At 40.8% G+C, this 13,669-nt stretch overlaps 1 protein-coding gene across 1 annotated transcript in view; it reads left to right on the forward strand.

Annotated features, from left to right (window-relative positions):
• Window positions 1-1,318: 1,318 nt before the first annotated feature.
• LRPPRC (leucine rich pentatricopeptide repeat containing) overlaps window positions 1,319-13,669 on the forward strand; it is a 139,156-nt gene continuing 126,805 nt past the window's right edge. Inside the window, exons 1-10 of the mRNA XM_019548566.1 lie at window positions 1,319-1,353; window positions 2,198-2,397; window positions 6,676-6,798; window positions 8,284-8,405; window positions 8,491-8,549; window positions 9,672-9,758; window positions 10,318-10,444; window positions 12,063-12,201; window positions 13,089-13,231; window positions 13,551-13,656. Of these exons, the coding sequence (XP_019404111.1) occupies window positions 1,319-1,353; window positions 2,198-2,397; window positions 6,676-6,798; window positions 8,284-8,405; window positions 8,491-8,549; window positions 9,672-9,758; window positions 10,318-10,444; window positions 12,063-12,201; window positions 13,089-13,231; window positions 13,551-13,656 (1,141 nt within the window). The remainder of the gene's footprint in view (window positions 1,354-2,197; window positions 2,398-6,675; window positions 6,799-8,283; window positions 8,406-8,490; window positions 8,550-9,671; window positions 9,759-10,317; window positions 10,445-12,062; window positions 12,202-13,088; window positions 13,232-13,550; window positions 13,657-13,669) is intronic.

Genomic DNA, 13,669 nt, shown 5'->3' on the forward strand with positions numbered 1-13,669 from the left:
ATTTTCTTGCCCTTGCCCCTCTTTTATGTGTTCAGATTTTCTTGCCTATAGAAGAGAATGAGTATCTCTCAGATTTCACTTGCTGTCCCATCTGACAGAGTGAAATTAGTTTCATACAGAAAGAGGAGCATGGCTTACCTACAGGCCTGGTAGAAATGTATGGCTTTCACATCTGAAAAATTCTCTGAGAGCATTGTTTGAAATGTGACCTTCCACAATCACTTCTGCTGTTACACCTCTGGGAGAGGTGTGGTTGAAGAGACATTATATGTTTTCTTCACATAGGGATCTGTAGGAGGGAGATACAGGCCATTCTGTACAAGAAGGATGAGCTCAAACTTCAAAAGTTGCATACATTATGATCAGCTGCCAACTACAGTGTCATAGTATCTGCATCTTGTAATGCTCCTGTAGCATACACTGAAAATATTTCATATTTTTTAATAAAGTATCCTGCTTTTAGCTTCTATTCTTGTTTCTAACATTTCTCTGACAGTTTTCATGAAGAGTGCTTTATAGCTATCACCTTTCCCCTGGTTTTTTGTCATATGAAATAAATACAGAAAAATCTGTAAAGTGAATTTGTGTATTGTATAACAGACGGTTATATCAATTAATATTTGACTAAGGGTTCAATATTGCAAATCCATAACATGGGAAAAGATCCTGCTGGATTATGAATATTTAAATTATTCAGCCCTCCTTATATTACTATACTGATCTTAAAAGGTATTGTAGTTGGTGGAGTTACTGCTCTTAGGAAGAGGTGTCCACAATGGTAACAAAGGGCATTTTTGATATACCCTAAAAGTTTCAAAAACTTCATGCTCTAAGGAATCCAGTTTCCACAAGGGGCCATTGGTTGTGAAGTCACTTGGGTGCTTTTGAAAATGTTGTTTGTTGTCACAAAATCCGTTTTGTTTCACAAAACATTATAAGAACCATTCTGAGGCAGTATGTTAAGGTGGACTGCAATCAATTCAGTTAAATACCTCAGATAAATATTCGTGTGAGAGCATGAGAACCATACAGTGAGTGTAATTATGGGGGTTTTTGGCCCTTCTTGAAAAAATATTGTGACTTGAACAGCATCATTAGTTCAGTTAAAACATTGATTCTCAATCAGGGTGTCTTGATCCTTTCATGGCTGCTATGGGGTGCCACACAATATTAGCACAATTAGCTACGGACATGAGTTCACAAGATAAACCCAGAGATTTCAAACAGGTAGCCACAGTGTTAAAAACATTCTGACCTCATGAGGTCTTTTTGAGTTCTTTGTGACAGAATTGCTCTATTATTTTTCTGTAGTCAAAAAATGCGTAAAGACTATGAGCTGGCATTTTACAAAGTGTACTTTGAGTTTAACAAAGCATGCCTCTAAAAGGTTGAGACTTGCTGAGTTAAAGCATTGAATCTAGGGGTGCACTGATAGAGATTTTGGGGGCAAATACTGGTGGCCAGTATTTAAGGAAGCATATCAGCTGATGCCGATCTAATTTCTGATACAGCTGCCTCCAGCTGGTAAGTCTGATGTAGTGGGTGGGAAGGGGTGTGGGTGGGGGACAGCTCAATGCCCCCGTGGTGAGTGAGGAGGCAGGGTTAGGCAATGCCCAGGTAGGGTTGGGGGGGGCTGTAGTCACAGCTCATGGCTGGGGGGAGGCAGTTCCTGCTGCTGCTTGCACCCTGCGTGGGCAGGGGGGATGTGTAACCGCCCCCCTGTATCTGTGAAGCGGGGTAGGGTGGACTGCAGCTGGGGCTGCACGGGGTTCTCCTTGGTGGGGGCTGGGCTTGGAGTGAGTGCTGGTGGCACTGAGAGGATGCTGTATCAACTCCAGATTTCACCACTGCCAGCTGCTGCCTGGCTCAGCCCTGGCTGGCTTAATGCCCCTCCTCCACCCACGTGCCAAGAAGAGCCAGAGCTTCACTGGGCAGTTGGCGGTGGCAGCACTGGGTGTGGAGTGGCAGTGAAATTTGGGGTGGATACAGCCTCTTCCCAGCGCCGCTGAGCCCAGCCCCTGCCAAGAGAAGCCCCATGCAAACCTGGAGGGCACATTGAATCTGTTTTTGGTTGTGGGGGGTGGAGATTTGGGGTGGAGATTTTGTTTTGTTTTTCTGGGGGAGGTGGAAAGGAATTAACATTTTTTAGTTGGATGGTAATTGTGGCTGACAGTTACGGTATCTGTTTTTTGTTTAGCAGGCATCTGATCTACCAAGCAAGGTTCTTCACAGTTGCACATCAGCATGAGGGGAAGGTTCAACAAGGAATAACTTCAGATGAGTTCCAAAAACATGATTTTAACTTTTGCTTGAAAGTGCTGGATAAGGCTGTCAGTCATACTGGCCAAGTCAGAAGAGGACTTCTACTATGGACCTTCCATAACACATGTAGAAGAGGTGACGGTGCTTTTCATTGTATGCTAAACTGACGTTTTATTTTCTCACATACCACAGCCTCCCTTCCACCCCTTGGGTTTGGAAAGCAGAATGTAGAAATAAAGGTTTTTTTGCGAGTCATGGGCAGTTGTTTGGCTTCTGTTTAGGGGCAGGGAGCTGTGGACCTGGGTCTCTGGCCCCATAGCCCTGGCATCTGGAGGCCTCCAGCAGGGCAGGGTGGGAGGCAAGGGGCACAAGCAGGGCTGGGGGGCTATTATGGGGGGACCTGCACAAAACAAATATACAAGATCAAAGGTAGTATCAGAAGTCTTATTTATTATCACCAGGTTTACAATTTTTAGAAAATCTGGTATTTACTGTAAAAAGGGAACATTTTATGTTTATTAACTGTACTAATATACAGTGCATCCTCTTTTTTTTTTTCTGGAATGCTGGCAGTCCAGCACCTTCCAGTGTAGACATTGTGGGGGTTTTTTCGACGCTCCAGCCAAAAAATGTTGCTTAACCCTGCTGTAAATAGTTCCTATAAATAAAAGTGTTGTTTCCACAAAATGCATCTCATCACGCTACTACCAACTGCATGCAGCAGTTAGCTATTCCTTACCCACATCAGTGGCTCTTCAGCCAAAAGCTGCTGCCTCACCACGGTTTGTGCGAGAATTAACACTGGACTCTGCACCTGCTGTTTGCAGCCTTGGGGAGAAGTGGCAACTGTCTTGGCTTCAGATCCAAGCAGGGTAGCTTCAATTGCAACAAAGAAAAATCAGTGGGTGCAGATAGAAGTGCAGCTCCCAGCTGTAACCAAGGATGATTTTTGCAAAGCGTTCTGAGTTGCAACGCTACTCCAGACCAAACAAGTTCACTGTTTATTCCAGGGGAGAGGGGAATCTAGCTGTCTGCTGGGAGCCTTCAGCCAGGTTTCCACAGCAATGGCCAGAGCTCTTCAAAAAGGGAGGGGGGGAAATACAGCAGAGGGAGCTTGTTCTTGGGCCTCCCCAGCTGGTGCTGAAGATATCTTAGGGGGGCTCCAGTATACCCACCCCACTCTGCAGGGGGGGACTAGAAACCCCCCAGGCTGAACACCCTCTGATCCCTTTTCTCCCTCCCATTTTGAAAACAGCAACAGACTGGGAGCTTCGAAGACACAAATAACAAAAGTTGCTACATTTTGAAACATCTTTACCTGATACCTAATGCAGTGAGGGGGGTCAGTTTTTCACTGGATTGGCTGTTTTTGAAGTTGTCTGCAGCCATACACTTGTGTTTGATCACAGCTATAAACTGTGTTCTGTGGCCATATCAGCCAAAAGTGACAGCACGCATTCCAATTTTGGAGGGCTGACTTGGGAGCAGGATGGGGGTGAGGAAGAGGTGTGTGTTGTATATGAGTAAAATATAGTATTAAGTATATCGGTCCATATTGTATCAGCACCAATTAAAAGAGAAATTGATATTGGCAATTGGCGTTTTTTGGCTGATATGGCTGATTAATGTCACTGATAAATACTGCATGCATGTGTGCAGCTGCAGCATGTACATGGCCAGGAATGCAGCTCAGCAGCTTGGAGAGCAGTGTCTGGCCAGTAAATATGTGCTGGGGAAGGGGCATGGGGGAGGGAAGGAGCATAGAGAGGGGGCAGATTAAGGCCCTGTGGTGATGGAGGGTGTGAGGCTGGGGCAGGTGCTGCCCAGCTGGGGAGAGGCAGGGTGCAGGACAGAGCAGGTGGCTTATATGGGGGGGCAGCTCCTGCTGCTGCAGGCACCCCAGGGGAGGCATGGGGGGCATGTGCCTCCCAGATCTCTGCACAGGGTGAGGGCAGGCTGCTGGTACAGACAGGAGCTGGAGGCTGTGCCAGACTCCTCTTTGCCCCGTGCCAGTGCAGTTGCTGTGGTGGCGGCACTAGAGGGGTCATGGCAGAGCTATGGCGAATTTTGGGGTGGCTCTGGCCCCCCCATAGTCCCCTTCCCAGCACCACTGCTGCCCACCCTGCCCTGGCTCAGCCCCCTACCACCAGGAAGAGCTTGGCACAGCCTCCGGCCCTGTGTGCACAGTGCCAGTCTGACCTCACCCTGTGCAGAGATCTGTGGCACACATGCCTCCCCCGGGGGTACGCATAGTGGTAGGAGCCATCCCCCCCAACTCTGCTGAGTCACTGGCCCTGTCCCACCCAGACTGTGCTGTGCCTCCCCCAACTCCACTCCCTCCCTTACTGCCAGGGCCTCAATCTGCTCCCCGCCCCTTCCCTCCCCCATGCCCATTTCCCCTACAGACTTACCAGCCAGATGCTGATGGAATTGGTCAATAATCAGCCATTGGTATTGGCCTAAAAAATCTTTTTTGGTGCACCCCGAATACTAATGGCTTGTATATTTTTGTCAAACCAAAGAACAACAAAGAAACTGATTTAAATTTTGATATTTTTGATGGTTGGGAAAAAACAAGTACTGATTGTATCAGTTTATTATTTAAATTAAGAAATTGGTCTGCTGTTCTAAAGTATCTTGCCAGTATTCTTTAACCATGCTTCAACAAATTTTAATCTCAGTTAGAAGGAAAAATATGGAATGTAAAGTAGCTATCTGTGTTTGTGGACTTGTGGATAGATCATTTGTGGTGAGACTAAAGGGATTCAGGTACAGTGAAGTTTTGAAAATTACCATGTGGGGAATTGTACAAAGTCTGTGTATTTTTCATGTATTTTCAAATGCTGGTGTCATGCTATTACCTGATTTTTTTTTTTTTTTTCTTCACACCCCCCCCATCCTGTTTAATGTTTAATGGGGGAACAAAGTTTCATATCTGTATTTCAATGGACCACTGTCTGGGCTCTTAGTTTCCAGACTCAGCTGCATTTTTTTTATAAACAACTTCTTTATTTGCAGATATATTTGACTTAAATGTAGGGTTTACTTCTTTTAATCTTTCTTTTGGAGTTCATAATGGCAGAACTTAGTGTGGGATAAAACATTCAAATGTATGATCATTTTCTTTGTCAGCAACCTCACTTTTCAGCCTTAACCTTCAGTCATTTCACTTTATGAACCAAAATTGGAGGTTAATAGTAGTTCCAACAATAGCATAGCAACGACCTAACAAGTTGAGTAAATGGAAAGGCAAACTCAGTAATGTTAGAAGGTTTTTTTTGCCCTGTTAAAGTGAATTTAGTGATGATGCAAGACTACACTGATACTGCAGAAGTGAAATCCTCTGTCAGTCAAATAGATAGAGAATCTTATGTTGAAACTGCCTCAGCCACTGTATCTCTGCATCTTATCCCTGAACTGAAATGATTGTTTTTAGAGATTAACAGATAACGCTTTTGTGTGTATGTGTGTATATTCAGCCATTGGGCCTTTTTATCAAACTGGAGGTGAGGGTATGAGCTGGGATTGTGGATATTTTCCAGATAAGTAAGAAAAGGGGTGAAGCCAGCTCTGTATTTAAGAGTTGCTAAAGAGAAAACATAAATGTTTTCAGGCATTATTGAAATATTAATGACCATAATTTTCAAAAATAGGTACACTTATTTCAAAACCTAAATATGACTTCCTTGAATATTTTTAGCAACTTAAATAAATAAGGATTTAAAAACTTTAGGCTGAGTCTTCATTTTTAAAATTGTTGACCACCTTGTATAGTATGTATTACTGTAGTTACTCAGATTTAAAAAGAGGTTATTTTCCACATTTACTATGAGGCCCCTCCCCCTCGGGCCCTTCCCTCCCTTCTCCCACCTATCCTTGCTTCGGTGCTGGCAGGTTCTATCCCTGCTGCAGCTTGAAGTACAGACTTGTCTGGGGCAATGATCAGTACTCCAACCTGAAGTAGAGACAGAGCCTGTTGGTACCAGATCAAGGGTAATTTGGTGGATGGAGCGGTGGGCAGGGAGCAGGGACAAGCTGCTTAACAGCTGTCCCTCTACCCCCAACACAGCTTTTTCTGCTGCAGTGTGGGGGACAAATTTAAGATGATCCTTCAGTAATTGGATTCTATGTATAGAAAAGTGTAGCATTTTATAAATTGTCCATGTGTAGAATCTAATTATTGTGGGTAGTTGTCTTCAATTAAAGGTCATCTTGAACTCGAGTAATTACAGCATTATAGTTAGTCACTTTTTTATTTGACTTTTAAATGGATAGATCAAGGAACAAAAGATGTGTTCTCTCTCTCAGCTGCTGGAGGAGACTTGAGCTTTTGTTGCACCTGTTACTTTTGCATGTTTTTATTGGAATGTTTGATTCGTATGCATTGAACCTGTAGTGTTGTTTTCGTTTCAGGATTGGCACGTAGGGCCGAAGTCTTGCTTCTGCTGCAGAGCTGTGGCTCTTTGTTGTCTGAGTTGCAGTTGCCTGAAAGAACAGAACTAGCCCATAGGGTGTGGAACAAACTACAAGGACTGGGTATGCCTGTTTTTGTTCTTAACAAAAATAAAGCAGGTAGCTCTTATTACAGGCTTCCTTTTTCTGAAACAAAAGTTGAATGCATTTTAGTAATGTTAAATGCTAAATAGGTAAGTTGTACTTCAGGGGGTTTTTTTCTTTTCAAACACTGGGAAACCTAACCTTATCTTTACTATCCAGGTTTTCTGAGACAGGACTTGCTCACTATTTTGTGAGTTATACTGACACCTAGGGGTGCCATCAAGGAGCTCGAGGCTTTTTTGCTGAATACAGATGCTTTTGTTGTTATGGCAGATTTTTCCTTAAGTATTGTAAAGATTAAATCTTATATTGCTAATTATTAGCTGTTACAGGTTTCCCTCGCCAAGCATGGTTTTGCCAACCACAGTTTGAGTATCCATGCTTCAGAGAAGGGGGGAGGTACAGTTGGAATATACCCCCCATGACTCCCCTGGCCCTGCTCGTGCCTCTCGTTTCCCTCCCAGCCTTGCTGGTGCTCCTCACCCCGCCACCCGCACCCCTTGTCCCCCAGCCCTGCCGGTTTTGCCAACCATGGGAACTTTCAGGAACCGAACACCCATGCTTGGTGAGGGAAACCTGTAATAAGTTACCTTTGTATATGGCACTCTTTTATGGATACATGTTAACACAAAGAATACAAAATACAGGCAGTCCTCAACTTAAAACGTTTTGAGTTACAACGTTTCGCACTTGAAACAATTTCTAAATGTTCTAACTTTATGACATCAATTTTGACTTTACAACCCTTGATCCGATGCAACACCACGCCAATGAACAAGTTCACTGAATTTCTCATCTTCCTGGAGAACATCTGTCTAAACTTACTTGGAAACTTTCTTTAAGAAAGCAGACAAGACTCCAGAAAACCTGCAGCCAAGACTCGTGGGAAGACTCCAACCAAGAACCCTTCAAAAGTCCAACCAAGAGCCTTTCAAAAAGTCCAGGAAAATCACCTCAAAGAAGTCTTTCCAAATCAACATGATTGCTGTTTAATATAAAAACATGAATATAGCTATTACTCATCTATAATTGATCGAGTACAAAATTCTGGGGTATTTTTAGTAAAAATAAGGTATCAGGCCTTGGTTCAGGAACCAATTGTGTTGTAAGTCCAAGGACTGCCTGTAACATGTTTCATATGGGGATAAAATCTTAGCTGATAACCATTAAATCTGCAGTTTGTTATCTATTATTGCCTCCTTTCAGAATAGGTATCTACAAATGCTATCAGGGTGTGTAGAAATTCACATTATTATTTAAAATAAATAAAACTTGCAGTTCATTTATGGAGTATGGAATAACAGATGATAAACAGATGATCCTACTGTATATAGTTTGTCATGTGATGCGAAGTAAAGTTGGTTCAAAAAATTAACTGATTTTATTTACCCAACATAAAGAGATATTTTGTGAAATTTAAAGCAAGTTGATTTCTTTAATCACTAGCTGCAATACCTTGTTTAGGTACCAAGTATGATGTAGATCATTATAATGCTCTGCTGAAAGTCTATCTTCAGAACAAACACATATTTTCTCCAGCTGAATTTTTGACCAACATGGAGGAAGCGAATGTGCAACCCAATCAGGTAAGCATTCTTTTAAGACCTCCCAAGTTTAGTACTGCTATTTAAATTGACCACAAAAGATCATTTTTCCCTGTTTCCCCCACAGGTAACATATGAAAGCTTGATTGCTGCCTATTGCAATGAAGGTGATATTGAAGGTGCCAGGTATTGCTTTGCACTTATTGAAATGACCTTGTAACAAAACATTTTGCTTCTTATAACACCTGTCTTTAGTTCCTAAGCTTATGTGAGACAATTTTGATAATTGGAGCTTAGGGAATTGGATATGTGTTAGCCACTGAACAGAAATCGCTTAGATGCCAATGTAAGGTACACCTAAGCTAGATAAGTAAAGGTCCTGTTCAGTTTACACCCCAGGGAATTATGCAATTACGCACCCATGTAATTTTGCACATAAAACATACAACTGTGCATAATCTCATAATAATGCATACATCCCCAGGGTGTAGCTGGTGAGTGGGAAGGGGAGCTCTTGCCTGCAGGAGGTGGGGTGGTGGTGGAAGTGCATGTGGGCCTTCTGGCCACCTCCCCCACCTCCCTCCCATGGTGCACAGCCCCGGCCACTGGCAGCAGCAGCTGGTGGCGAGCCATTGGGGTGCTCCTGGCAGGGGCAGGCAGAGCCCCTGGTGGTACGCGGCTGCAAATGAGTGCCTGGGGCTGCATGTGGTTCCTGCCTGCAGTGCTGTAAGCCCCACATGCTGGCACAGAGCCGGCCTGGTCTGGCCTGAAGGCATGCACCAGCAGGCTGAACTGGGCTGGCTCTGTGCTTGTAAAAAAGAAATTTAATTAAGTTTGCGTAATTTTGAGTTTTTTTCTGTGCATGTGTACCAGTTTATTCAGAATGTAAAAGTAGTAGATTGTTTTGTTTTTCCTAAGGTCAGCGAGGAGGAATATTAGGTTATGAAGAAATAAGTTACCTTGTAGGAAAAATGCTAAGCTGTTGGGTATGCTGTTTTTACTACCCATGATTGTTAGCAGCTGATTTATGTAATATCAGTTGTGCTGAATTCAGAGGGTGGGGGAAGAAACAGAGGTAAGTTGTAACAGATGTTACAAAGATGCCTGCATATTTCAAAATGACTGAGGTTACATTTTAGAAGTGCTAGAATTACTCAGATAATTAGCATGATGTGCCACATCCCAAAGGGTGATCACTCACAGATAATTATCTGCATTTTGTCTGATGATATAGCACTCATTGTACAGGACAGTAATAGTGCAACATTAAGTTAAACATAACTGTAATTATTACTTTATATTTTGCAGCAAGATCCTTCAATTTATGAAGAACAAAGGAATCCCAGTCACTGAGGAAATATTCAGTAGTCTTGTGACAGGCCATGCAAAAGCCGGGTAATGTTAACGTACCTGAGATTTTTTTAATCCACCTTTACCTACTTTGTAGAATTAACTGATCTGACTACATAAAACTAAAACATATACATGCCACAAAATGTGGGGTGCATGTTTGATTGAATACTTGCAAAGGCTCTGTTTTCATGAACATCTGTTTTTCTGGCAGCCTGCAGCACCAGGAAAAATGAGAGGGGAAACAGATTGTCCTGAAATTCAGCCTGTTGCTGATAGTGTGTAGATGACTATTTTTCAGATTTGGTCTTAACCGAATTGGTTGTATTTCAAGTCTTCAAAATATATGTGACTTTCCTAAATTGCATGAATAAAGGAAGTTTTGCACTTTGATTTCTTTGGTTAAGATGCTTAATCTCTTAAGTGTGCTTCTAATTAAGATTTGTATTTTCTGTTTTTATTAACCATCAGAAGTAAAGGTCACTTTTTAGTTTAGATTTTGCCTTTTGATTTATGTAAAAAATTGGAAAAAGAAAATTATGTTCAACATGACAGATTGATTGCAATTAAAACCACTGAAAGTTTTCTTTTTAAACATCTGTAGGGATATGGAGAATGCAGAAAATATCATTTCAGTCTTAAGAGATGCAGGAACTGAGCCTGGTCCAAATATCTACTTAGCATTACTGAGTGCATATGCTGAGAAGGGTGACATTAGCAATATCGAAAAGGTATTAAACTGTTCATACCTAGTAAATCTTTTCCTAATATTCCAGTTTAAATGAGCTATTTCATAATATGTTTGCTGGTTTACAACCGGTCTTTGTTTAATTTTATATTTGTATTCTTTTTCTTTTCTCTCAAACATACAAGATACCATTTAATGTCTTAAAACTTACTGTAGATTGGTAAGCAGTAATTTAAGATTTTTTTTTCACCTTAATAATGATATTTTTAATGAATCCAAACTTTTGCTTTTAAAACCATTTCATATTTAATAACATGTTAACACTTGGAAAACTTTATCTTGTAAGGAAATTATGAATAATATTTGTTGATTTTCCTTCAGTAACCAAATGTAATTATTTCATGAAAAAGGCAAATTATTGTATTCTACTTTAGCTCTGTAAAAGGAAAGAGAAACTTTTAGGGCTTTGTCCTTGCTACCATTGAAATAAATGAGATTCTGGCTTTACGTATTTAGATACAGTTATGTAATTTTTTCTTTTTTAAACAGCCCAATAGAAAAACTTTTGTGTGTTAAGGAAGGAAGTTGCATGCTAGCTCAGGGACCCACCCATATGTAGCTCCTTCATTATTTACTTAAATATTTCATGTATTTATTTTATGAGAACTCCTTGTTTGTGTGGAAGAGAATAAGGCCACTTGATTTATAACTAGATATTGACGTCGGAGGTGGGGGTGAGAGAAAGAAGTCAAATTGGTTTTGCAGTTTAAATGTACCCCCCAGATGAACCATAACACATCATTACTTTTTATGCCAGATTCTTCAGTTCTTTTTTCAGTTTAATTTGTGTTGTAAATAACATCTTTTGAAACTGATTATCATTCCCACTATAAGCTGTTACTCGGTGCATCTATACATGCGCTTAACTGCACAGTAGACTAATTTGCTGCAGTGTAAAGAGTCATAGTTTACATGTGCAATGCCATTACACTGCAGCAAACTAATTTTTGCCACCATAAGATGTCAGGGATAGTACTGTCTTATGGTGGCAAAAATAGCTGCACTTAAACGCTAATCTGGGCATACATTGCATCCAGGCAGCAGGGGACCAGACCCCTGCCTACTGCCAAGCCACAGGGCTCCACATGCTGGGGTACTGTTGTGCCCTAGCCAGCCCCTCTGCTGCTCGACACTACCTCCTGGATCCTGGGGTTGATTTCCTCCCCTCCCCCCCCAACCCCTGTCTAGTCCAGGGCTACTCAAACCCCGGTTCAAACTGCTGTGATCCTGAGTGCAGTGTCTGCACATGTGCCCTGGACTGCAACAATTTAAGCATCTACAGGTGCCATTAAGGTTCCATGAGTTTGTCCTGGAGTGTATCACGGTGCCTTAATGTCGCATGTAGATGCACCCACTGTGACTAAGGGTGGTAGATCCTGTTGGTTATGTTTTCCTTTGTCTTTCCCCTAGTCTGCATTTCTAGTTCGTAGACTGTTCAAGGCATGATCTGTGGCCATGCTTGTCTAGAAAACTCTGGACAAGTTGGAAGCATTACTTCAACATGATTAAAGAAACCTCTTAGGTTTTTAATCTGTTGTACTTGAATCTGAATGCAGTTTTTTATTAACAAACATCTTGCTTGGTTGTGGTACTGCTTGCAGCTCCTGAAACAGTTTGAGAAGGTAGACCACTGTCATGTGGGCAGGCACATGATGCAGGTTATCTTAAGCCTTGCTAAAGCTGGATATCCCCAATATATCCAAGATATTATAAAGCGGTTGGACACTGGACGATTTTCAGGTACTGCTTTTGGTCATGTTTCTAGAATCTGGTAGCCAGAGCTGTACTTTTTATGGAGCCATTTGATAAATTGAATACTCAGGTTTTTGCAGGAGAAAAAGGATTTGCCTTCAAATAAAAATGCGGTTAGTTCTGTGCTTTGTATCACTGAAGCAAAGTAATGTCTTATGATATTTTTTTAAACCTCAGGTGTGGGTTAGTCAGTCTCATTCTAACCTTGAATATTTTTATTAATTCGAAAATTTAGTATAAAGGTTTTTGATAAATGTAATACCTCATATAAGCTTTTACACTTCTTAAGGTTTAGTGCAAATTTAAGTTTGTGGAGTAAATATGAGATCCTTCCCACCCCCCCAAAGGAAAGAGCATTCTGTGTAAGTTTCATTATAGCAAACATGCATGAACGTAATGAGAAGAAAGGTTATAGAGGTTTAGAGTTGTAGGCACAGTTAAAGGCCATTTTAAATCTTGATATGTTAAAACCTACTTAACAACACTTCTGCTGCTACTCTATCAGCCTTTTTCCATTAACCTATCTGAAAGATTTATAATTCACTTGTTACAATGTGGAATGCTTCTGGACTAATATGAAGATGATTGTACTTTGATTATTTATGTCATTGGCTTTTTTGTAGGAAAGAAAAATCTTGTATTGTGGTGTAAACTATTCAGAAAAAAGTAATAGTCTCAAATCTAATTCTTTTGTTATTAGCCATACAGAAAAGTTATGCACCATAATATATTTGTAGAACATATGTTGCCTTCTTATCAAGGACCATGATGATATATGCATTGTAATTATTAATGTTCTGGTATTATTTCTATTTGTACTTTAATTCCAAAATAGCTAATTCCAAACTATTAATAGCTTTCTTTTAAATTGCCAGATGTCATGAACCTTTGTCTGAACTTGGTAACTCAAGACTTGGAAGATACAGCTTTCCAGATTTTGAAATCGTGTCCTAAATTATCATCTGGAAATGAAGGAGGTTGTAATATCTTCTTACAACATTGTGTAGTTCTGAATAAGGTATGCAGAATGTTATTACCTTTTTAGCAGGCTGTATAGTTTTTAAACTTAAGGAGGTGTGAAAATGTGGAAGCTATACATTTTTATGCATCAATGTACATAGCAGCAATGAAATAAATTTAAGATCATTTAAATATTTTCATACCAGTTGGCACAGTATGTGCAATGTTAATCTACAAGTAATTTTCTTTGTTATTTGTAGTGAGTGTTTCACAGATCCAAAGGATTTTTAATTGCTAAAATAAGTTTAAAATCTGATAAGTACTATATTTTACTCATACTTTATTATAGAAATGTTATTTTTTTAATTTATTTCCAGCCCGTGAGCAAGCTGAAACAGTTTTGTGCTGAGTTAAAAGAAGCCAACATTCATTCAGCGCCTTTTGAGCACACACTGTGGTGTGCTTTGAAGACGAATAAAGCCGGTACTCTTGTCTG

The sequence above is a fragment of the Crocodylus porosus genome, unplaced genomic scaffold (assembly GCF_001723895.1).
Source record: "Crocodylus porosus isolate Cpor-Errol unplaced genomic scaffold, CroPor_comp1, whole genome shotgun sequence".
NCBI classification, from domain to species: Eukaryota; Metazoa; Chordata; order Crocodylia; family Crocodylidae; genus Crocodylus; species Crocodylus porosus.